This window comes from Bradysia coprophila, unplaced genomic scaffold, assembly GCF_014529535.1.
Source record: "Bradysia coprophila strain Holo2 unplaced genomic scaffold, BU_Bcop_v1 contig_232, whole genome shotgun sequence".
Lineage (NCBI taxonomy): Eukaryota > Metazoa > Arthropoda > Insecta > Diptera > Sciaridae > Bradysia > Bradysia coprophila.
In genome coordinates this window covers 10,636,547-10,663,299 of record NW_023503493.1, presented here as the reverse complement: position 1 = coordinate 10,663,299, position 26,753 = coordinate 10,636,547, and the positions used below count along the sequence as shown (strand labels likewise).

General features: G+C 36.0%; 3 protein-coding genes across 8 annotated transcripts in view; 2 read left to right on the top strand and 1 right to left on the bottom strand.

The window, feature by feature from the left end:
* Window positions 1-15,306, top strand: part of LOC119076536 (microtubule-associated protein Jupiter-like) — a 76,306-nt gene extending 61,000 nt beyond the window's left edge. For 3 of the 6 annotated variants that reach the window (XM_037183327.1, XM_037183324.1, XM_037183326.1), the window contains 6 exons: window positions 4,990-5,126; window positions 5,287-5,319; window positions 10,014-10,265; window positions 12,308-12,325; window positions 13,749-14,081; window positions 14,982-15,306. In XM_037183327.1, coding sequence (XP_037039222.1) covers window positions 4,990-5,126; window positions 5,287-5,319; window positions 10,014-10,265; window positions 12,308-12,325; window positions 13,749-14,081; window positions 14,982-15,142 — 934 coding nt within the window. In that variant the 3' untranslated portion in view covers window positions 15,143-15,306. The remainder of the gene's footprint in view (window positions 1-4,989; window positions 5,127-5,286; window positions 5,320-10,013; window positions 10,266-12,307; window positions 12,326-13,748; window positions 14,082-14,981) is intronic. The other 3 variants (XM_037183328.1, XM_037183329.1, XM_037183330.1) reach the window with 3 other exon arrangements.
* A 3,811-nt stretch (window positions 15,307-19,117) lies between these two features.
* LOC119076514 lies at window positions 19,118-21,321 on the top strand. Its single transcript, XM_037183298.1, has 6 exons — window positions 19,118-19,262; window positions 19,317-19,935; window positions 20,000-20,141; window positions 20,206-20,577; window positions 20,633-20,911; window positions 20,973-21,321. The coding sequence occupies exons 1-6, from the start codon at window positions 19,165-19,167 to the stop codon at window positions 21,302-21,304; spliced, it is 1,842 nt and encodes a 613-aa protein (XP_037039193.1). The 5' UTR covers window positions 19,118-19,164; the 3' UTR covers window positions 21,305-21,321.
* Window positions 21,322-24,617: 3,296 nt separating this feature from the next.
* On the bottom strand, window positions 24,618-25,997 carry LOC119076524 (carbohydrate sulfotransferase 4-like). Its single transcript, XM_037183310.1, has one exon. The coding sequence runs from the start codon at window positions 25,906-25,908 to the stop codon at window positions 24,694-24,696; it is 1,215 nt and encodes a 404-aa protein (XP_037039205.1). The 5' UTR covers window positions 25,909-25,997; the 3' UTR covers window positions 24,618-24,693.
* Window positions 25,998-26,753: the final 756 nt, after the last annotated feature.

The window sequence follows — 26,753 nt, the reverse complement described above, 5'->3', positions numbered from 1 at the left end:
AATTAAGGCGCACGCGTTCGGCCAACTGCATTAAAAAATAATGCGATCAAAGTATATTCATTTTGAATCTTTGTCTTTATTTTTAAAAGAAAAACTAACAAACAAAAAACAACTCCCGTTCAGGTTGTTCAGTGATGGTAAACTATACGCCTTGTTAATTAAGACATTTTTAATGTCTACGCTTAACATTATACTTGAGTTGAGAGCTTTACTGTAAAAAATTAATGAGAATATCCTAACTATCCATAACTAAGCTGAATGTAGACGCATTGACTACTGAAGTGTGATCGCTCGAACCGAATGCACAAACAACTGCTACCGCAGCAGTGCTACTTTTCATACGACAAGCGTAATTTTTATTTCCTTTCCTCAACGTTTCACTCATAACACTAGGCAGCACAAGTGTCTTTCACTATTGGTGGCATAGTGGATTAGATAGATTTGGTTGGGTACTCTGAGTATGAAACACTACTCGGTTGGCTAATATCACTCCTCACGACTCCATAACAAACCATAAGAAATATAAAAAGGAGGAGATGGGATCGGGATGTATGTCGATGTCGTAGGTCCGCTGGTTGGTGTGAGTTCGGAACACTGGTACATTGGTTCCGATCACCTGCTATTAAACTAATATTCGAGAATAATTTTTGTCCTAAAGGAATCCAGGGATGATTGAGACCAACGAAGTTGTGTTTCATACTCAGGACAAACTAGTTTAAAACTTTTGCCCAAATCAAAGAACTTATCATTACTGTTAGATCGTTAAGTTCTACTACAACAATAAATTAACGCACTGGCGTCTAGTGTGGCCCGCTGTTCTACATCAAAGACCGTCAAGACGTCAAGCAGTGCAACCTACAGCTATTCTGCCATATATTTGTCTTCACTTTGTTTGCACGTAGTTGAAGGCAATACTGCAAACAAAGAGATCAATTTTCTATTGCAAAATTGGCTCGAAACTTTTCTTTTACATTACGTTCGATTCACGTCGCGTCCAATCCGTTCATCGCGGATTAATTAACAATTCCGTGAAATCAAACAATTGTTAAATTTGAACACGTGCTTCGGTTGTTTGATTAATTTAAAACAATGTAAACATAACTGACTCAACGCACACCGTTCCATTGTTTGCTCAAAATCGTCGATACGAAGCAATTAAAATGATTAAGATTGCCTTATATATTCCAGCCTATATGTGTGTAAGGTCGGTATTGTTAAATATTTTTTTAGTATAATCATGTGTTGAGTTGTTACCAAACATAACTAACCAGCGCATTTTGTTTCAATAAAAACAGAATTTTTACTGTAAAATTGTCCGACGATACTTTTGGTGAACAATGGTGAACCGATATATCAGCCACACAAATTCAAAGGAATTCAACAATTTAGTTCATAAATACGGCTGGTTATTACTGGGTCACTATTACCTGCATTTTGGCGATGTATAATATTTCATCGAAAATATTTTAGTAAAATTGTCAATAGCCCGCTAGCAGTGTTATTGCATTGTTCACGATAAGTTGCTCATTGAGCAATGCTCAACCATAGTTCTCAGAAACATTTCGAACTGGCTGAGTTGCTTCGAACGTTTCCACTTATTGTTTTTATTCAGTAGAACTTGACTTGAAATTCTTTCAAATATATTTAGTTTAAGACCTTCGATAGTTCATCGTTCGTTCGTACGTATAAATTGATAGGTTGATTGCGAATCAAAATTTAGTCAAATATTTCCGGTCGATAAATTTGCAATTGAAATGTTGATTGAACTTTCAGTGGAAGGCAATTTTCTCGTGAATTCATTTTATACTTTATTTGAATATTTGAAGCAATGTTTACGTTGTGAATCGCTTGGCTCGACGTGGAATAGTTTTTCTTTCGACATGAAACTTTAATCGAATGACAACGTCAAAATGATGACTTAAAGATCAAAGGGAGGAAACGTTTTATCGTGTACATTCAATGCACTCGTTCAGAGTGTTAAATATGACATTAATTCTTCCACCCGCAGCTGTTGTTTTGCGATGTGCGTGACGCCGTTTTTGATATCCTAGGAGTTTTAAATGAACATGAGCGTCGCTGCCTTATTTGTTCACCTAATGTCTTCAGCGTCCCAGCCCTTTAGAATGTTAAAAATAAACAGATTTTCGTAGTAATTCTAACAGAGAAACTGTGAGAATCCGTGCAGAATGGAACAAAACTTTTTTTTTCAGCGAACACTATTAAAGAAAGTAAAAGCTTCATCCGATTCATTTATAATTCCGTCAATTTATAACAACATTTCCAAAGTGAAATAACCTCATTTCCAGAGTCGCTTTAAGAAAAAAAAACCTCTGATCTCATAAACTCTTCAATCATAATGTGTGAACTTAAAATTGAAACACAAAAACCGTTGACACGAGTATGTGAACTGATGCATTCATATACAATTTAACGACGATAAACAACAAAACAAAATTTTTAATACAAAAACAGTGAAAATGTAATAAATAACCATAAATTCATTCGTACATGAAATATCTTAATTTAAATCTCGGCCTGTCATGGCATGGTAGAGACATTATTAACCGACACAGAAAGAAAACGAAGAAGAGAAAAAAAATCACGAAATAGCTTAACTTCAACTAAAATATAAAAATCCCAAAGAAATCATTATTATCGTCAATTTAAATTATGTTTTTACCGAAAACGAAAACGAAAAGCAAAAATATTTTGGAACAATATAAGTAGTAAGTAGATGTATATTATCTAGACGCGAGACTCTATGGGATGGAACCATTAAATAGATATCTAATAACATAGAAATGTGTGCTTCGGTGAATCAGCTACGCCGTCCGTATCATCAATATTTAAGTTTGTTATCAGCGTCGATCGTTATTTGAAGTGAAAATAGGGGCATTGCCTTATTAAATCGATCCGAAATTAGGAAATATGGAATCTTCCATGGAGGTCTTACTTAAGCTACTGCAACACTAAAAAAATGTCTGCGACACTCGAACCTCTATTCGACATCTTGTGAAATTTCAGATAGACTTAGCAAGTCAAAGTTAGTCCTTCTGCCGGCCAGTTGAGGACGTCAACGATCTACTCATTATACTAGGCACTAACCATCTATTACATACCGGTTATTTTGCCATATCTTAGAATTCAAGATTCAGTTGCGTGTAAGGGATTGAATCTTAAATTCACTTCTTGGAATAAGTAACTGACTCAAAATTCTACTGTTCAAAGTATGGCCTAGCTGATCTTTGAGACATAATCTTGTACTTCATTTTGTTTTAACAATCTTTTCATTATAACCGAAGATCATCGTCCATTTCTTTTATTTGTGTTGATAGGAAATCATTAGCCGTTTCCGAGTAATAAGACTCGGAATAGGTCGATCGAGGTTAAAAGTTAGTACTACCTGTAATTTCAAGTCAGGTCAGACATCCTGGAATTTTCATAAAAATTCCCAGGTAAAAGTGTCACGTTTCAGGTGAAAATTGAATAAATCAGATTCAGGTCAAACATGGTTACAGGTTTTGGTAAAACTGACCTGATCCTAGCTTTAAAAGTGTATACGTGAAGCCGATCTCCACATATCCATCGCCAACCGACCCAATAACAGCGCACACATCTAACTTACTTCAAAGCAGCGAAAATGTATAACGAAAATTTGGAAATATTTTATTTTGTTATTATATTTAACGGAATGATTTTCAGACGAAAAATGTTTTATTGCAAAATACACAAAATAGATTAACTATTCCGTACCAGTACCAGACAGGCATTTCTAACGAAAAAAACAAATCCCGATAAAGCACAAAATTTATTTATGTCAAATAATAGTTTGTTCAAGGTAAATTCGTATACATAACAGGTGGTGTAGCGAAATATATATATTTTTACTTACAGAAATAAGTGGATAAATCATTGGCGTAGATCTACTTTTTCTATTGCTATTTTTAAGTAATTTAATATATGAGCTTTATGAGTGATGGTGACCTAAACAGTCAGCGGCGTTGTCAATATAAGACAACATTTAGATAAAGTCGATTCACTTGAATATGGTTCTAATGTTACGATGTAATGTACTGTCACAGACCAATTGGAAGGATCTCAACTCTGTCCTTTGTATGGGTATTATTACATGTATTGTACTTTGATGGATCGATTTAAGTTTGAGTCTGCCGGTTTACATGATTTTGGCATATAAACTTATAAATAAACTTGGAAAAACATTTTCGAATTTATTTTATTGCCGGTTTTTCTTCATGTTTTCTGATGAATGTCTTGTTGTCGGTATATGCGTTTTCCGTGTTTTTTATATTTATTATAAAACATACAATGGGGGAATGGGTTAAATATTTACCCAAAAAGAACAGGCAAATAATTTGGCATTTGCCGGATCGAAAGATTCAAAGGTCATACAAGGACATTAGCTATAAGTACAGAAACCCACGGCTACTAGCCCGATTCCTAAATTCAACCAATATGAAAATTAAAAAATATTGGGACATCGATGAACAAATGTTGACACTGTCTAGACGATAGGTCAGTTCTCATAACGATTTGCGTCGACCTTTGAGATAATTTCACATTAGGAAACCAGAAGCGATACAACGAAACTATTGGTAGAAGTGTGTTTGCTGGAAACCTTTTTTATTTGTCAAAAGTGACGTTTGAAACGTCAAAAAAATGAATATTGATTCTGTTGAAATTATAAATTGGTAAAGAGATGCCGATAATTTGGATTGTTTCATCATAAGGTTGCTGTTGACGTTTAAAACGTCACTTTGACATATTGAAAAGATTGACCTTTGATCCCAACTTACACAGGTCTGAGTGAGTAAATTACAAAGAGTAGTTGGAATCATATAATCTTGGATACGTTTGTTTCACTGACGAAGATACATTTTAGCTAGTAATAGACTTTTGATCCTTATGTTAAATGTCACAATTGAAAAGATTTACCTCAGTACTTAATGGCGTCTTCCTTCTACTTTTCAGAGTGCTAAAACCACCAGGCGGTGGAAGTAGTGACATTTTCGGACACGCCAACGGCAACACGGCAGCAACTCCACGCTCGAATAAAGGACACATGGCTTCCAATATCTTTGCGCCACCATTGGCGAAATCTTGCAACGGTAAGTGATTTGAATCTAAATTTGAATAGTTCAATTATGACATGGAGCTGGTCGATCTTTTTTTATCAGATCAATTTTTCCAAAATTGCTATTATATCGATGAAGTGAAGTTTTGTTTATTATTCAAAATTTCAATTTTTGGTATTACTTTTTTTTGCAGACCGTCAAGGAGAATATAGATACTTTTTTATTGGTATTTTCTGTTTATAAAATATATAAATTATTCAGAGTTATTGATACTAATTTAGCTGTACGTTCACTGTCGTTCGTCACTGTTTTTAGTCTCGTTCGTTTTTCTTTTCAAGTAAAATAAAATTATTATTTTTTGCGAAGATTATTTCATTTTGGCTGGATGTTGTAGTGCTCATTGAAGAACGATTATTGATTTTCATTACATTTATAGCTTCCAAGCGCTTATTTGGTTTGCTGAAAAATAGTTACTATAATATCAGGGATGTTCGTTAATCAGTGTAAATATGCTTTATGATCGCGTGTGCAAATTATGTTGTCTTTTTTGCGATATTTTCCAGATATTCCCGATGTCCAACCTTTGACATTTTTTTTTATTAAACTAAACTCAAGATAAGTTTTTACTTTGTGTGGGTTTTATTAGTTCTTTTCGTTCCACACGCATTTTATCGCTCCTCTGTCTCTCTTCCATTCCACACGTGTGAGTGAAATTACTCTCTAACGTCAAACGTACGTTTCTTTTCTTAATAGCTAGCATGTGGAACAAATAAAACTGGAGAACGTCAAACACATAAAAAGTTTAATTCAATTATGAAATATCGCTCTGGGAAACATGGTTCACCCTTGCATCAACTTAAACTTATACCAAATTTTTCGGGAAATTTTAGGAAAATTTAGGAAAAATTTGTGAAAAAAATGAGAAAATGTTTTCCCAAAAACTGTTTCTGCTAAACGTTCCGTTCCATTTATTTTTTTATTTTTGAAGGTTTTCTAAATTCAAACATTCAAACCAATTTTCCGGTTGTATAGACAACTTTCAATTACCACCAATTTACCGCAACTTGCTGTGATTCCTCTATTGTAAAATAGTGTTACGATCTCCAGTCTTTTCCCTTACTTCGGCTTATCCGTTAGGTTAGCCGTAAAATTTTCTGGCGGTGTCCGCGATAGACATATTTTTGCACACGTTGTTTCAATTCAAATCTCCTTGATGTTTTCTAGATGTCGTCGGTTTCACAGACCTTTCACCACTTCGATATTGTTGTTCGCAATGCTAAATTCTACTTAAGAGGCATCGTTGCTTTGCTGAAAAGTCTAAATTTTGGCGTCCTTCAAATACTCAAAATACTGAATAAATATTAGTTTACTTTTACTTTTACTGATATCTTTCTACCAGAATCTTTTTTCAAAAATATAGGACCGCAATAACGACCACGAATTTGTTAGCTTTCAATAAAAAAAATAGATTTGGCTGTAGCGGTTCGACCAGCTCTCAAAAATGTCGGCAGTTTAGCGAAATTGTCAGTCAAACTACTACAAAAAAATCTCATTTTTATTGAAAGCTAACACATTCGTGGTCGTGAATTTTTGAGAGAGGATTCTACTATTGAAAAGATATCAAAAATAATCTAAAATATAGCATATAAAAAACGCCCAAATGTATGCTTTTCAGCCTCTTAAACCTCAATTTGATTCTATTGAATTGAATCGAAGTGATGTGAAACTATGGAACATTTGTTTGTTTGTTTTTGGAGTCTTGTTACAATGATCGGTTTGATGTTGTAATGTTCGGGACATCAAGACTACTGTAAAAAGCAGTTCAGGAACAGAAAACTTATTATCTAACTTAGTATCTTACCAAATCTTGCGTTTTTACTTGAAAAGGAATCATTACGTTCACACACAATAATGCCACTGAAAATGTTTGAAAATTGCAATTCTAAAATTACATTTCAATTATCGCACCCACAATCTAATCAATCGATTGTTATTAGATCACCTCACACAATCGACGCGTTGTCGTCACACATACACCCGAGTTTGAATCGTAATAAAATTCATTAAAAATATTAATTACCAGATTGGCTGGGCCGATTGCGTTGATCGATCGATTGTTTATATCTAAACTTATTAGCACTGTCCGACGACAGTCTGTATAAATATACATATTCCCATTCCACAAATTATCATAATTCGTTTTTATTTAACAAACGACATCGCAGCACGATAATCCATTTTGAGAATATAAACTGTTGACCGTATAGTCACACTCTTTTTTTACGCTTACGGACTTTTTTTTTCTGTCTGAAATCCGTTCCGTTTACTTCCTTCCATAGAAGTAGTTTGCTAATTTTTGTTCCGTTTGCATATTTCCTCTTTCATTATCCTTACTAGTGCCAAAGGTATTACCCTAATCGAGTTCAATGACCTATTGATTTGACCAAGTGTTACATTGTAACATATCCATTTCAGCAAACAACGAATTTCAAATTTGTATAAATATAGCACATCAGAGTTCATGCTCATTTATAGCAACAACACGTAGACACAACTACTGCATTCGAATTCAAGGGAGTGTCTAGCCTATCGTGAAAGGAACTCTACAAAATCGTTCTGAACTTGCCCTTTTGGGGTTGAACTTTAAAAAAAAGTCCAGGTTAATTTGCTGCACCCCCGTCAGCGTTCGAAAATACAAACTTTGGTGAAGTTTTCGAATTTCGTTTGCTCATTTAAAAATTCGTTTTTTTTAAGTTTAATTCGGCGAACACGAATTTGACTTATACTTAAAATTAATTAACGTTCCGTTCGCTCTACTAACTTGTCTGTTGCAATTTTCGTTTATAAAAGAAAACAAAAAGAAATGCATTCCGACAGAATGGGGCTTTATGAAACTCATACAAATTGAATTCTACTTTTTATTTGCGAGCATGCAACATTATTCAGTGCAAGGCAAAGTTAATATAAATTTAATTCTTTTAAAACAATTAAACAGCAATAAAAACTTAAATGAAATGAAATTAAAAATTCTCGTTAAAAACGTAGAAATTGTTTGCCATTTTTTATTATCGCACCTTAACTCGAATAGTGTCAACCAGCATTCGTCATCATTGGATTTAAGCCTGGGAACATTTTGTTTGTGTTCAAGTATCATTAAGCACATTCAAATGTCTGTTACGACAACCCAATAGATGAAGAAATTTGTTCTTCTTTTGCTTGATTTAACTAGTGGATGGCCACAGTATCGGGGGGTTTTGGTTTGGAAACGGTTCTACATAATCACGGTTTCAATCAAGGCCTTTTTAGGAATTTTAGTTCCAAAAATAAGTTCATCTCTCATATTTACCGTAACTTATTTTCTGGAATCGTTGCTTTCCTCCAGACTAAGCAAATCTGCTGGTTGCTATACACTAGTGATCACCGTTCATTGACGGTAACTTAACTCAACATTCTTAAACATGAGACCTCCACGAATTCGGTCTTTGTTGACCGTTACGGTCACTACACAATGTATATTCAGGGCAAGATTCAGGGACTATTTTTGCGAAAACCTTTTCTCATATTTTCCTAAATTTTCCTACATTTTCAAAGCTTCACAAAAATATTTTTTTTCGAAACTTAAGGAAAATGTAGGAAAAAATGAGAAAAGATTTTCCCAAAAATAGTCTCTCCTCTCCTGATATAGGTCGCCCTTTGTGCAAAATGTGATGAAAATATTTATTTGAAAACACCAATATTGTCCTGTGCCTTGCACTCGCGTCTGTTGTCAGAAAAGTAAGCAGTTGATCCACTCCACAGTAAACGAGTGTGAAGGGAAAGTAGGCTAATGGAAGTAGTTAAATTTGCCAAGAATTTTATAGCACTCATATCAGTTAATTCCAGTTTGCATGTCATTGCGAAGTTCATATTTTGTTACCTTGTCGTACCCGCGTGTTTGTTACGGTGTATGATTTATTGAAATGTTGGAAAAATTTCAATTTTATGATTCGTTTTACGTTGTTCCCTCTGGTCTGCCATTTTCTAATTGCTTTTAACTTAGCTTATCTACCATCTAAATTAAACGTGGACCATAAAAAACACAGTTGGGAACGAGAACGAGGTCTATTTAGAGGAACTGAAAGTTGATCGCGTTTGACACTGGCAAATTATCCAAATTGAACAAAAATTACGTTGAGACGATTGCAGGGAAAATGCGTTGCAGTTTCCTGGTGACTTTTAATTGGCTCGCCTAGTTCACGTTTCCTACGTATGTGAAAGCACGGGGCATCAGGGGGTTTAGAAATTTAGTTTTTTCATGTTGGCGTCGAACCCTGTCCAAAGTTTGTGCAAGGTGAAGTCCTTCTTCACCAAACCATCTGCGTAGCCTTCCTATAAAAAACTTGATTTTGACAACAGCACGTGTGGCAACGTGTAAAAAATCCCTTAAAACCTAAACCAGTGGGAATCCACTTCTCGAACGGACCCTACATGAACAAATTCATTATTCTATCATGACAAGGCTTTCGTACCTCTTGATTATAGGAGCTTTTGCTTAATTACGTTGCAGATTGTTGAGGAGCAATTTAAGAGATAACACGACAATTTCGATACCAACCTTAAATACCAGCGGGTTTACTTTACGCATTGATGCGTCTTCAGAAAATGCAATAATCGAATACTATTAAACGATCATCCTTCACGTACTGCAAAAGCACTTGATTGCCAAGCAATAAAACAACAGCGAAACTATAGGTCTAAGCAAGCACTGCTCCGGCGCATTGATATATTTTTAATCAAACCTTAAACCGAGCACTTTTATTTGCTAAACCACCGATCATTGTAATTTTAACCCAACAACAACCCATTACATACTCTTGCAACCTCAAAATTCGTACAAATTTAAACAACAAAAATCTAAAACCAAAATTTCATTCAACCCAGGTGACAATCATCGCCGTAATCCCAACATGGACTCGCACAATCGTCTGTTCGGCGAAGTAGAACGTCCATACACTCCAGCTAAAAACCATCAAAAGAGCAGCATTCCACTCGGTGGAGCTGATTCAGTCGATTCGACACCACGAACGAACGGCACTAATGGCACGAAAGCAAACGGAACAAACGGCCATACCAATGGCAATGGCCATTCGAACGGTGAAGCTATGGTCGCTAATGGAAACAGTGTTAAACATGGTGAGTAATGCTAGTGTGGCCGGATAATTTTATGGTTTTGGTATTGAATGAACTAAACTAATATTCACTGCTGGAATTTGGGTTGGGCTAATTTGTTTTTTTTGGGAATCTAGACAGAAATTAACCACCGAGCACGCTTAATAGCAATGTTTTGTGTTACGATTAACTTATATGGTAATTCGAAGTGATCTTGAATAATGAAAAAAAAAAAAAAAAACAACAAAATAATTGATCGTCGATCCGTCGAACATCAAAACTAACATCATTTTGATACGCATGAGTTGATCCTCTTCCTGTAACAAATTTTCTGAAAATCTAATTTCGTTTCAACGTTCTGCGCTTCTGATTTTTTTTCTTCGTCTTCAAATGGAAGGCTATGCTTCGAAAATCGATTTCTCATTTTAATCTTTGGTTTTTAATTCAATTTGAATTGTTTTTCGTTTACTTTTACAACATCGTCAACATGAGACCTCAGTGCACAACTGTGTGTATGAAAATGTTTTGTATTTTGTACATATCTATACGATCGTATAATACAAGGCAACTCAACACTCAACAGCCCGTAAATATATCGCTGTGGCTGTTCTACATTTTATTACGGAATATTGGATTGGATTTCGCTTCACGAACCTAATACACTCGGTATAATCGAATCAAACACAAATTTTTGTTACAATGCGATATTAATTTCATGCGATTAGGAAATTAAACGTTCGTACCAATACAGTACGACGATAAGTCCGTTGTATGATGGGAATACAGAAAATGTGTCTCGTCGTTGTGTTTGTAAGAAAACCCAATAAAACTATCGGAGCATGCACAAAAAAACATTAAATTATTGACTTTGTACGATATATCATTAGTCTCTCCATATTGTTTTTCTTGCTTCGATTTCTCGTTTTCTTTCAATATTTTATTGAACGCAAGGTCACCATTTTACAGTCTTTGAAGATGTAACATGAATTATCCGAATGCGCCATCGGCTCAAATGATTTCATTCATGAACGCACTCGGAATAGTTGCGGCTTTGTTATAATCATAACATTTATTTAGATCAAGATCAACCGTGACCGAATATAAATGTTTCGTGAAACTACAGTTAATGCCAACCAAAGTTGTGTTTAAGTTTGCTTCAGCTGTTCTACCAGCTGGTTCACTCAAACAAACTTTTATTAGTTTATACACGGATTTTTTAGTCACACGGGCGCTGTAGTAGTAAAGCCATATAAGCACAAATAAGCAGTTTGGTTTAGTGAGTGTGGACCAGCTGGAAAAGCTGTTGAAGAACACCTAGACGAAAATTTGGTTGACTTTAACTGTATTTCGTCTCACTGAAAAATGTTGAATGTTCCAAGCATGAATTGAGAAACTCATAATTTTGGGTGGATAACATTAAGCTGTAAGCTGTAAGCTGTAACTATTTGACGTTTTGTACCCCCATTGCAATCGGTATTAGGGGCATTACTGGCCATTTAGATTGCTTCATTAGGACATGCGTTAATTATTGCCGAAAACTCGAATTACTTTCTCTCACCTAGCAGAGGAATTATCTTAAAATTGAACTCAATTTCCATTCTTTAAAAAATACCTAAACACCATTAGCGACCTCTGCACCCGTTATGATAAAAACATGTTTTGTGCAAATGCCCTATGGTTGGTACCAATATCGCAGCTAGAGCTTTGGATGCTTTGGATGTAAGCTTCATTTAGAATTTCCCCAAATCAAGCAGCTGAATTCTGTAACACTATGTTGGTATGTACTATAGTCTCAGTTGTTGGAGTGTCCTGTTCCGATGACTCAAACTACCTGACTACCAGGACACACTTCGAAACTTCGGTTTCGAGTAATTCTGCCAATGTTAGCTCAAATCTTTCATTTGTGGCAACACACACAGGAAACCTATTTCTATGTCAGTGACACATGCATTCCAAATTCTCTTTGTTTTTCCCATTTCAATTCGTTTTTTTAAGTTCAAACAAGAAAGCAGAATCAAAATTTGACAAAATTCAATAAAATTTCTTTTTTTATAATTTGCCAACAGTCTTCTTGAGGAGAAGAAGTAAGTATAACCGTTGAACAAACAATAATTACCATCATTCTCATGTTAGGAAACAAAACTATCTCTCGTTGTGTACCCCATAATAACGCGCTGTTGATTGATGTTGCATTTCATCTGATTTGATTAAACCGAATCAAGCGAAACAAAAATCATATTTTAATTGACAGTGAAACGAACACACATACGAGCCATAGAAGAAGCACCTAAATTAATACTTCGAATTCAGACAACAACTGACGATTCGAATTATTATTACATTTCGTGTGTATGGTATGCATGTCATTGTTGGACGAAGAAGCAACAACAACAACGAAAAGAATTGGCATTTTTCCTCATTAACCCATATATCGATGGAAAACGATTAGAATTCAATGTTTAACATCTGATCGACGATTGAACGTTGCCATTTAATTCATTTGATTGTTGAGTATTAGACAACATGACAATTTGTAATTAAGATTTACCTGCCAATCAACTTGGTTAGATTTACACGAAAGATCATCGATAGATGACTTGGGAAAGATCATGTCGATACATTGTAACGAGCACTTTTTTGTTTAATGTTCATTCAGTCATTTCAGTCATTCAGTCATTCAGTCAATCGTGGTCAATATCAACGGTATCTGCAGAGTTCTGCTTTGTTTATCTAATTGTAGTTATTGACGATGAGTTCACACTTTTTGGGCTCTAGTTGTATTTCCATTGAGATATGTGGGGTTTTGCCGATGAGTGCCGATGTGCAGAGTTTTTGTTTTATGTTAAATGACTGTAAATAATCGTTTAAGTCTTTGTTATGAGGGACTATTTTTGGGACAATTTCTCTACATTTTCTCTTAATTTTCACAAAAATATTTTTTAGGAAAATTAAGGAAAATATGGGAAAAATCTAGGAAAATGTTTTCCCAAAAATAGTCCCTGGTTATTACGGTCCTTAACGAAGTAACGATTTGCGTCAGTCAAACGTAAAGTCCAATTTCCAAACCTTTATTTCCTTTAAAGGTTTTGGCGCGGCTTGGGTTATTAGAATCCCTACATCTTATATGATTTCGAAACGGTCCTTCAATCGCTGTACTTCTGTATGAAGATAGTATGTCTCGGAATTGATGAAATGCCTACTACACCAGCTTGTCACAGCCGCATTCATTTGGTTTTTTTAATTTAAAATTTCACATATTATGCTTTACGTAGCCAATGCCAGACAGGCCACCTTTGACCTTGAGACAGTCACGACCGATTGAATTCCATTGTCGTATCAATCCAAATTACTATCACAGAAGTCAATTTGTTGGTAACAAAAAAGGACCACGTCACGTAGTGTAGTGTTATTGTTCATGTAGTATTGCATCCCCCAGTCGTTTTCGAGTACAATTCGTTATCAAACCAACCAAAACATCAACAACAAAAAATATTATTTTCTCAACAGAACCAATCACTTCGCCTAACAATTCCTATTCGTCGTCCATTCAAGAAGAAATACTAAGTCCGCGCAGTCCGGCTGCAACGACGCCAAGACGTAAATTGAACGCTCCGCTCGATAATTTGCCCATACAACCGATCGAAATCGATACGCATGTTCATTTTAACGGAGCTAACGGTCCACTAACTAACACGACCAATTCATCGTCGTTTTCCTCATCCACGGATGATTCAAATTATGGTTTCGTAAAATCGCCACGGTTAACGCCACGAAATCCGGTTACGGGTATGGGAGTTCAAGATTCGTTTCATCGTGGAAGAAGAATGGATGGTCGACGAGGTATAATTTTACTAATCCGGAAACTAATTTAATTTTAATCGAAATTAGCCTTTTTTTGGTTTGGATTTTACTTATTTATTTCAACTTCAGCTTTGTGTTTCGTTTTGATTTTTTTTTACAAATTTTGCTTTTCTTTTTGTTGACTTATTTTTTTGGCTTTTCTTTGATTTTCTTGTTGTTATTTTACCCAGGGACTATTGGTGAGCAAGCATTTTACCATTTTTCCTAAATTTCACATTTTTTCCCTAAATTTCCTTACAGTTAAAGGCACTGAAATTTCAGCATGAATTTTCTGTTTTTCAGCTGATCCTCACAAGCAATCAAAACAGTTGAAGACGTTAACACAGTTTTGATTGTTTGTGTGGATCAGCTGAAAAACAGCTGAAACAAATTTCACTGCCTCTGACTGTACAGTTTGTTCACCTTAAGAAAACACAATTTGACATTTGTATCAGAGTAGTAAAAGTCATCGATGTGCCAGGTGAAAGTGATTCATTGGAAAAAAAAATAATTCACTGGAAACATCGACGACCTTTACAGCTCCGATAAATCTCAAAGATGTTCGGAACTAAACAGAACCGTAACTGTAAAATCATATGGGAAATTTGAAAAAAAAAACTACGGAAAATGTGAGAAAATGCCACCAGAACTTAATGACATATTTTCGGTTCATGAAGCCAAGATGACTCTTTTTTGTCCAAATGTCCGAAAATGGAGATCACAGTGTCTTCTACATTTGCATAAAAATAGGCCATCATGGCATTTAAAGACTGTTTTTACCAAAACTATGTCACTAAGTTCTATGGGAAAAATTAAGAAAATGTTTTCCCAAAAATGGTCTCTGTATTTTACTTAGGATTTTCAATTAAAAAATATTTTCTTTTCATTTCAAATGAACAGATGGCAATCCCGTCACCGGTCACGGCTATAGCACGGAAATAAATACAGCTGTACCCGCATTGAATGGTGGTTCATCAAAGCCTGCCGTGTTGAACGGCACGAACCAAGTAATCAACAAAAATCGTATTCCACCGGGAGGTTTCTCGTCGGGACTATGGTAGACATTGGGTGGCTTTGGCATCGGTAACACGAACGAGAGAAAAACGATTTCAGTTTTTTTTAATTGTTGTTGAAGACACACACACACTCCAAAATTTTTAGAAATTATCAAAACAAAAATAAAAATCCTTTCCACACAAAAGAGAGAGAATGAATTAATAAAAAAGACAAGAGAGAAAAGCAGAACCCCTCACCTTACAATAAAAATTCGTTCGTAATTTTGCATTTGCTTAACAAAATGAATTTCAAATTTAGTAATTGAAAAAAATCTAAGAGAATTAAATGAAGAAAATTAATTATTGGAAGTTAAAAATAATTAGATGACTCATAGAAATTTAGAATTTTACTGGAAAAGATGATGGGAGATTTTTTAAAAAAAATAAAATGAAAATTTCGAAGTAAAAATCAATTTTGAAGACAAAGAAATCGGATTGATTGGATAGTATATAAAAAATGGATGGAATTAATCTCGTTTGGATTACATTACATGAATAACTGATTTTATTTAATAAAATATTTTTTACTTACCTTCTTTTTATATAATTAACTATTCACCCACACAACCACACCAATTTTAAATTTAACAATTTTTTAATCGTTTTTTTTTTTGTAATTTCCTTTTTCTTTTTGAAATTTAAAAGTTTTTCTTTTTTAATTACTACGGAAAAAATGAATATAAAATCGAATCACTATGCTATGATTAAATAAACGTAAAAATTATAAAAAAAAACTCTCGACTTTAAATACCAATTCTGAGATGCCCACGAAGTTCCTGCAAAATTGTAACGAACGTTCTCTTCAACTTCTACAATCCTGCAATAATACCTCATATCTTGCACCGTAGAGTTATATCGCATGGATCAAGGCATTTAAAAAAAAAGTATTTTAAAGAATTTTCAGAATATTGTATAAAATTTTGGCGTGGGGTAATTTGGCACACGGTACTAAAAGAACGCATTTTTCAACTACGTAAAAGGTGAACTCGCACCACACGATTTTTCGATACCAAAATTTTGAAAAAGGAGTCATTAAGTCGATGACATGGCTAAAAAGCATTTGCAGCAATAAACTTGCGTGTGCGAGTTCACCTTTTACGTAGTTTAAAAGTTCGTTCTTTTGACACCGTGTGCCAGATTATCCGATACCAAAATTTTAGAATTTTTAGAAAATTCTAGAATATTGAAGAAAATTCCGAGAAAACGTCTGAAAATAAATGGATAATAACGTGGATTATGTTTTGCTCGTTATATTTTTATTGTAATTTTGCCGACTTTTCCAATGAAATATTCTTAAAAATCACTTTCATATTCTCCAACAGAATAGAAAGGATGCTACTCAACGGTCATAGTCTTGAATTTAACTTTCATGTCGTTTCCAGCCAATGAAATGCCTACAAACTGAAATAAATAAAATTAACCTAACAGAGCTTGCATGCTTTTTCCTTACCCATCAAGGCTAACGTTTAGTGATTTTACTTGAAGCGGAGATGCTGTTTCAACCTCAGAGTGTGATGGTGGTCACAGTCACAGGACACTATAGGTCTGCCCATCTTCAGTTGCTTCCATCACACTCGTTCATCCGACAGCACCAAACTTAAATTGAACTGGTATTTGAAGTATACTTAAAAAATGTTAGTCTGAAGATGGAAATTGGAACATTTTGGAAGCTACTGTAAAAGTGATCCGGATCGTAACACAACGAACCAGTCAGAACAAGCAATCAGCATTTGAATTGCTTTCAAAAATCAAACGGAAAACGGAAAAATCCAGTGACGGAAAACGTGAAAAACATTTTACTAAACGACTGAAAACATGTAATAAAATCAGTAGAAGTGAAACTCGCAGTGAGTGAAGATCGGTCATAAGCCACATTAATCGATGTTGGGAATTCTTCGGCAAAGCATTCTCGATGTAATTTCACGAAGCTTTTAGACTAACACAGAGGAAACCAAAAGAACCAAAAGATTATGTTTACGAAGGTTGAATACCAACACATTTTTTGTTCAGGAGTTTTACCTAGCTGTGTAATAAGCCACTTTCGACCCTACGGAAAACAAAAGCATGTCAAACAAATTTTCAAAAAGAACTTGTACCTAATTTAAGACTAATAAGTAGTCCAATTCAAGAAAACTTTAGAATTTTTAGGAAATTCTAGATAATTCTAGAATTCTTAAAAAATTTTAGAAATCGTTTTCTAAAAATAGGCTTTGGTATGGATAGTATAGATCAAGTGCTCGAGTGTTCGTACACGTTTGCATCAGGGTCCTATTATTGGTAATTTGAATTTATCGATGATATTACCGAAATTACCTAATTTACTGACAAAATTACGAAAAAGTATGTTCGGTCAGTAAATTAGGTAATTTCGGTAATTTAAATTACTAAGAATAGGTCCTAGGATTCACTATTACTTTTGTAACTGTAGGTCTCAAAATCTCTGTCGTCTTTTAGTGATAAAAATTCAAGTTTGTTTCAAGCAACGCATTTCGAGCAAAAGTGATCCTGCCAAATAGAGTTCTATTTTGTATGAAAGGATGTTTTACTGTGTTTCGCAGTGACACCCTGTCAAGTTTCAGTACCCTATTTAGAGTACCACTCATGCTTGAAGTGCGATGCGTCAAGTCAAAATGATGGTATTTGTGCCAAACGAAGTATGGGATTTAAAAATGATTGGCTTCACCTTGGATCAACACAATTCACACGAAAACTTGACTTTTTATCTCGGTTTCGCCTCGTATCAACAAAATTCACATTCGGAGAGAGCGTAAAGCATCGACGAATTTGGATGTACAATTATTAAACATAAATCTTGTGCAGAATCAGCAACAGCTGAACATCTCCAGCTGGTCGACAAGGACAATACATTTGTATCGAAAACAATTCAAAGGCAAGCCGCAAGCTACATACAGTGCATACTGACTGTAGTACACTCGTTGTTTAGAATGTGTTTTGATTGTATATTATGAAAGTAGAGTGTTTTTGTTGGTCAGCTGGTGAAATTCAGCTGTACTGCTGCTGATTCTGCACAAGCTTTACGTTTAATAATTGTATTGCGCAGATACTCAAATGGCTATTTTGCAGTGGCTGTAACTATGTCGACATGGCTAAACATATGAAATCAGCAATTTTTTAGAGAAATGTTTTTACCACAAACATTTTGCTAGCCGTCCTGTAAAAATTATCTTTGCTTAATCTCGAAATCATTTTCGATCCGGTGATCAGAGGCAAAAATAAACGATTAACTCTGACATATAAATGTTCTTATATAATATGTTTAAAAAAATGAAGTAAAAGATTTGAGAAACGTAGATCAAATGAAGTAACAGATTCGATAGTAAAACTGGCATACTTGTCGCCTGTGAAAGGTTACCAGAACTCAATGATTCTGAAGCGAATTGGCATTGTAACACATTTTCCAAATTTTTGCAATCATAATATGAATATGAAAGAATTCCGTGCTCTCATCTAACATTGATCAATCGATCAATCAATACATTGTTGTCATATAATGGAATTTCACAGAAATTTACACTTTCACTTAGGTATTTTTCCCTTCAATTCTCTAATACAAATATATAGTGCACTTTGTCTCAAAACACAACTTCTAAGTTAGGTCTACTCCGTGCGAGTGCTTAAACTAATGAAGTAAAATATTTTGCATGAATCTGTTAAAAATACTTGTATCAAGGCAAATGTAGCAAATGGAGCAACCGGTTTCGATATTTACATTGATGATATGCTTGCCGTCTGTGAAAGAGACTAAAAAAGAACACTGAGGAAAGACAATTCATTTCCCAATTACCTATGGAAGTAAAGGTAAATAAAATCAAAATTTATCCAATCTACTTTCAACTACTGGCCTTCTTCGTAACAGTCTCTGTGCCGTGCGAGTCTAAATATGATCGTGTTGGGAAACCCGTTTTTCGCGTATCTGTATTATGTCTGACTATCTTTCCACTTAACACAGTCAGCAGGTCTTCTGATAAGATTGGAAATAAAAGTAGCTTAGCTGTGATTGCCGATTCATGACAGTCACGATTGGACTGACTAAGTGGATTTACTTAAAAATGACAAATATTAGGACGTTGATTTCCGTGGTTGTTCTTGTCCAAGCGGCCCTAGCGTAAGTATATTTAAAATGAAAAATCGAGTTCATCTTACAACTATTTCCTGTTAGTGCGGACAAAGCATTCTATACGAAATTACGGCAAAATCCGCAAGAGAATTTCAGCTGTCTAATCCTCGAAAAAAATGAAGAACAAACGTTCAAAGGATTTGAGACGACGGACAAAAATGAACTAAAAATCATTGTAAAAGCAGCCGTATCTCCACCAAGTGAAATGATGTTAACTTCTACTGACGATTCAAAAATTATCGAGATTTTCGCTAAGACATCGATTGTTGCGGACACATACATCGACTCTATTTGCAAGTCGAAAAAAGTTTTGCCGGCGCATTCCGTTCATCGCCAACAAATTATGGAAGGTCCGGAAATTGAAAAGATTGTTGATGGAGGTGATCAAAGTAATAGAATCGACGTAGTGTTTATGGGAGATGGATACACAGCCGATGAACGCGAACAATTCTTCGGAGATATTCGACGATTAACTGAAGAAATGTTCAATGGAGAGACATTCCGATCTTATCTACCACTGTTTAATATCTGGGCAATTTACGTTGAAAGCAATGAAACTGGTATCGGCTATGACGGTGCTAAAGACACTCCATTCAGACTTTACAGGGAACGAGGCCAGTTAAGAGGAATTTATACGGGTAATGCACAATATGCTAGAGAGGTAAGGGCTGAGACATAGATCAGGTTGAATTTAAGTGGAAAATGAAGAAAATTTTCCGCACTAGGTTTGTCGGCTAACGGGTCCTGGAGGTTGTGATTATCCGTCATTAATTGGAAATGATGACTACTATGGTGGATTGGGCGGAGAATTTGTTATTTCAACGAAATCAAATCGAACGGGTACTGTTGTACTCAGGCATGAAATGGGTAAAATTATCAGTCCGTTATCATTGCACTGCACTACACATTTTACCGCAACTCTCTGGTTTAGGTCACAATTTTGTCAATGTGGGCGAGGAATATGATAACGGACAAGTCTATAGCGGTGTTAATGCCGCAGCTAATCTTACTATTGTTGAAAATAAATGGGGACATTGGCTTACGCATGGAACAGCCAGGGCAGAGCGAGCTATCTTCCGATTATTAGAGTATCCATGGGCAGATCTGGAGCTTGGGCAGCAGATGTTTACTTTTACGTCGGATGGACTATATTCCCGGTGGTATCTTGTTGTATCGGTAAGCGCTGCTGGTGAAGAGGATTCGCTTGAATTTGTGCTTGACGGAGAAATTCTTCCGTGGCAAACTCGCGGATACGAAGATCGGGAATTCTATGATTGGTTCGGAGATGAGGCTCTATCAGAAGGTGAGAAGAGATGCGATGAATTAATGAAAATATCTTATTGTCGGGATTGCTTTAGGGGAACATACCTTTACTGTTCGCTCTAAAACTTCCTACACGCACCCCACCATCCCCAGAATGCTTTGCTCTGTGAATCTTCATGAATTTGGTAATGAAGATGAGTTCCACATTGACAATAGCGTAATCTCAGCGTATCCAACTTGGGACGTAAGACGACGCGTGACGTATCGACCAACGAATGCCGGATGTCTTATGAGAAATATGACCCACCACGAACTTTGTTCGGTGTGTAAAGAGGGCATGTGGTACCAATTTCTGCAGAGAATTTCGCTGATAGGTGGGAATTCGAACTCTAAATGCCATTTTGTATGAGTAAACACGTTATGCTCACATTGTAGACGATGTTAGCGTCAGCCAAACAGTGAATTCAGACAGAACGAAGCGAGTTGAAGTTAACACATTGAAATTGGCCCATTTGAGGGCACCCGGGAACGAGGTTGATGGCGAGAGTTTGGAAATCCGATGGTACCAAAGTGGAAGACAACGACCGGAATTTAATGATCAGTTTGTGATTAATGCTGAAGGTGGTGCCTGGACTGTTGCAGTGAAGTTTAACTCACCAGAGGTCAGACATGATCCGAATGGTCTGTTGCATGATTCTGAAAGTTTTTCAGTCACATTCCCAGTGAATTCAACAATGCCAGTGGTTCCGTCTTTGTATGAACATTAAAGTTTAACACTGAGCAACGTTAGTGGTGTTTTATTTATCGAAACATTAGCCTCCGGACGGTAAATGATTTCTATTACTAAAATTCATTATCTTCTTTGTTTATCTCTCTACTCCGTATTAACGGTTATAACACAAGGTTATCTCTGGAGAGATAGTAATTTTTGTAAGTTATTTGATGTTGTACACGCCTCATTCTATAAAATGTGTCGGTGTTTTATATTGAAAAGGTTTTTTTTGCAGTTTCCCGCAGCTCACAGATCGTAACGTCAAGGAAGTAATCTCATAAACGTTTTAAAACAAAAACAAACTTTTCAATAGAGTTGATACAGGGTATCGATAAAATTTTCGATGGAAATTTGTTTCCAATCTGAGCATCGCAAATGTAAATGTAAATGTTTACAAATTTTCTTCATACAACGACCGAAAAGTTTTTTGAACCAGTCCGGCCCTGGCAGTGCTATGGTTGAATCTGATCGTAAGCAGAGCGAGATAAATAATGGGTCACGGTTGGTTAGTGGTTTGATGTTTTATTCGGACACTTGCACATTAGATGAATAATTAAATGCAGAAACGGGACATGTAGCGAATTATAAGATAAATGAAATTTCATTAATTTCACCGCCGTTCCGAATAGACAAACGATGTGTTTTTGTTGTGGCGATATGTTTGAACTATCACAAAAAAAACTTCTATGGACATCATATATTTGAAACGGAGTTAGATCAATCAAATTTCATTTTTCTTATAGTTCGCTAATACAACACGTTGGTCGTTGCTCCATTTAGTTTGTTACCTTGTTACCGCGATAACTAAAGAAATTTTTACCCGATTTTCAAATTTTTTGTTTTAATTGGCAGAGGATCAAAAACATGCGAGGTTAAGTTCGTAGAAGGGCGATATTGAAGCAGTGATATAGGAGTAAGTGTAAACACAACATTTTTTCCTCGTTACCACGAAATTTTTGCGCTGGTTGGTTGAGTAGTCAATAAGTTCTTGAAATTGAGGTTGTATAGGGACAATTTTATAAGGAATGGGGATAGGTAATGTTTGTATTGTGCCGAGTAAATATCATTTTATTCAAAAACTTTACCTCAAATTAAGGCTCGGAACGGGTCGGGTTCGGTCAGACCGGAACCCGAACTTGATTTAACCCGAACCTGAAAAATTATTTCGGGTTCAACCCGAACTTGACCCGATTTTGAATTTTCGATTTCAGGTTTAACCCGAACCCGACCTGAACCCGAAATTGTTCAACCCGAATTTGACCTGAACCTGAATTTTCAATTTCGAGTTCGACCCGAACCTGAACTGAACCCGAAATTTTAAATTTAATCAGGTCGGGTTCGGGTAACCCGAAATTTTTGACTTTTTTTAGTGTAATAAACGCTCAAAATTTCGGGTTACCCGAACCCGACCTGATTAAATTTAAAATTTCGGGTTCAGTTCAGGTTCGGGTCGAACTCGAAATTGAAAATTCAGGTTCAGGTCAAATTCGGGTTGAACAATTTCGTGTTCAGGTCAGGTTTGGGTTAAACCCGAAATCGAAAATTCAAGTTCGGGTCAAGTTCGGGTTGAACCCGAAATAATTTTTCAGGTTCGGGTCATAAATCCGGTTCAGGTCAACCTGAACTAAAACAGGTCAACCCGAACCCGTTCCGAGCCTTACCTCAAATTTTTGAATAAGATACCTTGGTAGTGGGGTGGCAAATGATAGAAATGGTTCTTCTTGTGTGTTTACATAGAAGTACCATTTCCATCATTTGCCCTATTGGTAAGTAATGTACTATCTACTATTACTTTATTCATCTCTACAAAATGGCTGTAAAACACGCCGATAACCCGTTGCAAAAGAAAATTATTCTTGATATTGTTATGAAAAGATTATTGTCGCAGTATTTTTCATTACACGTTGTGTTTAAGAATTCAGTAGAATATTTGTTTAAGTTCAAGCTGTTTTCCAGCTGAGTGTACAAATGTTGAAATTACGTCTTGATTGGAACAAATTCACAGACGTTAGTTATTTTCATCATAAGGAGAGAAACCACAGAGAGAAATTACAGTATACGTGTGAATTCGTATGCCGAGAGAATAATTCTCGTGGGATACGAATTCAAACACATACTGTGATTGAGTGTGTTCTCTTCACGATGAACACAATAACGCTTTATGATACGAAAAACAGAAAAAACAAAAAGAGCAAAAGAAAGTGAGAGAGCTAGCTCCGCCTTCGCATACATCAATTCAAAACAGGTCGCATGCGAGTAAAACATCATCTATATCCCTAGACCTCTTTACAAGGTCCGCTCAGAGAGAACTAAACAACTATGGTTTCTGATAACTTTCTGCGCGTGATTTCATCTGTTTTCGTATCATGAAGCGTGTAAATGTTTTTCTTCACCTGACTACAGTAGATAAATTAACAAAATTTTAAACGATATGAACTCGTGAATTTATAGGCCGTCATTACTAAAAATGAGAACTAAGCCCTTCAATTGTCTGTATACCTGCACAACGACTCGTGAAAAGATGAAGAGGATAGGTACGTTTGTCATCGCGGTTCAACTCATGATGAGCTATTTGGAGAGTCGACAAACTTCAAAGAAAATTGCATATCTCTCCGAAGAATTAGTTGGCGTCCCACCTGCTGTCCGTTAGTTTTATGAACGAAATTCAGTTGTACGCTGATCACGCTGTTTTGTATTATGCCTGCGATTGGTAAAACATCCTCACTATGAACGTTGGAAAAACTTGTTCCATGCCGTTTGGAAGGGTGAAAAGTCATCCGAAATTCAACATTTTTGTGGAAAATGAAATCATCAAGCGTGTACAAGTTCACGTACAAGTATCTCGGCCTTGTTCTGGATGGCAACTTATCATTTGACAAGAACACGTAAATAAGGAAGGAAATAAATTTTCAATGCTTTCGTTTACAGTCACATCACTTATATGCTGCCGTTCTACGAAGGTTTACTGACGAAAATGGCTGAACTGCAAAGGCTTCAGAACAAAAGTATCAAAGCCACGTTTCTACTGCCTTGGTTAACATTTTCCACCATACAGCACCAGTTGGATGCCAATTGAACAAATAGCCATCCATGAGAGGCTCTCCTGCATAAGATGGTTTTGAACTCGGCCACGAAGAAGTGACAATAGATCGAAAAATTTGGAGTTCTTCCCAAAAGATTTTTCGTCTAATTTTTTGCAAAGGCGGCAAATAGGAAACTACAACGATCCATTTACGATCATTTGTTTTAATTTAGTTATTTTACATATTATTTTACCATATTATATGAGTGAGGTCAAAAGCTTTTCCCTAAAGAGTAAAAGTACCTCTTGGTAAATGGTAAATAAATTAAATGGACGTTGCATTACCAACTATTACAGGCTTTTCATGAAAACGGAAACAACAAAATCGGATTGAATAATTTATCTTCGTACATATGCTGGTCATCCATTTTCCTGTACCGCCACAGTTCCATCGCTTTCGTGCAACTGTTCTGAATCGTTTCGATTTCTTCATAGGTTAGATCGCGCATCCAATGGAACGGTGCCGATTTCGAGTCACGAAATGTCGACCAACCACCGCCTACGTTATTCCGGGTGTGCGTGTCCAGAAACACCTCCACCATTGGATCCATTGGCAGTCCGTAAAAGTTCAATATCTGTTCGGACATTTGAAAAGGGTCCAATGACAAATCCTCGTACCGGACGACTTTGAAATGTTGCGGATACTTTTTCAACAAAATTTCGGCCGCATAATAATCGGATACAATGTCTTTGCATAATATGTCAGCTTGATCGCAGTCCGAATGGCCCAAACACCATTTTCGATGCTTACGCGATTGCATCGTACCGCGCGGATCACGTATCAACAGCACGATGCGAACATTCAAGTCCGGATCGTTCAGCAGCTGTTCGGCTAGGGCCAACCGAAGTCGTACGACTTTCATGCTTTGCAGTGGGAATAGTTTGCAGAACGGCGCCAGGAAATCTGGATTCAAACAATGTTGTGGATACAGACGGCAATACTTCCACAATCGGGTGTTGTGTAGCAGCAAGTCCATATTTTTGGCGCCAACTTCTAAAAAATCATTCATGTCGGTGTAGTTGCATTTCAGGAACTGTTTCAGATTATTAACGGCCCGTTTCGCATGCGGTTCACCACGAATCTGGATAATATCAAAGTCCATCAACGGTTCGTAATGATAATAATTTCCCGGCATTGCGTTCAGTACATCACCCAGAAATGTCGATCCCGATCGCCAAGTGGTGATTATAACACTCCGGAACGGTATGCCATTGGTTTCGGGTGTTAGCGCAGCTAAATTCTCACTATCTCTGGGATATTCAAAAGAATCCATTTCATTGACAATTTTTTGCCGTTGATCATTTAGTATGTCAGCAATGGTCATGGTCATATTGTACGAATCATAGTTTTTTCGTAAATTTTTAGTCAACTTTGACAGTCTGTATCCCTCCTGTTTACCTTTTGATTTGTGGGAGTAACAACTATTTGATGAGAATCGTTGGCTTACGAATATTAGTAAAGTACACAGCAGACTGATAGCGAACACCCCAATTATTGTTAATCTCGGTTTGATCATAATTTTTAAGGATAATTAATTTACACTACAACACTATAAATTTGTTTCGTTTGTTTGTATATTCTGTGTTTTTTCTTGTTCGTGCGTAACGAAACTATAAGTACTACTGCTGTAACATAAACTAAAGAGACCTATATTTATATGAGAGAAATAACTGAACATCTGTGCTTTATTTCAATTTTTGTAGAGTCACATTTGACGCGTCTGTATAATAGCACAGCACTGCTACCAGCACGAACATAGAAAATATTTGGAGGCTGATGAAATCGCAGTTGGTACTGCGTTGCTGTTGTACAGATAGATGACTTGTTTTCGTTGTATAAGTACAATACAAACAATCCTAAGCGGTAGTTCGTATCACTAAAGCCTCCACATTTGACACTTGTCAATTCAGTGTTCATGCTAGTAGCAGTGCTGTGATCATAGACATTTAATCTGTTGAAGGTTAAAAAACTTTATTTTACCTTGGAAATATACTACTTCCAGGGGTGGCGCTGACGCCATCTAATATGCAAGACCAAAAAAATTGCCTCATTTCCTTTTTTATTGGAGACTTTCCACTGAGGCACCAAAACAGCAACCTTCTCAGCAAAACACCCATGCCTCTTAAGAGGCACCGCTGCTTTGCTGAAAAGCATACATTTGGGCGTTTTTTAAATACTGGATTTTAGTTTACTTTTGATATCTTCCCACCAGAATCCTTCTTCAAAAATGTGCGTCCGCAATAGATCTCTTCGTTTGGTGAAACTGATGACGGAAACGTGAGGAATGGTGGGGAAAAAGTGTGCAAACTAATCGAAACCAACTTCACAATTTCACATAGTAATGAATAAGTGAGTGCGTCC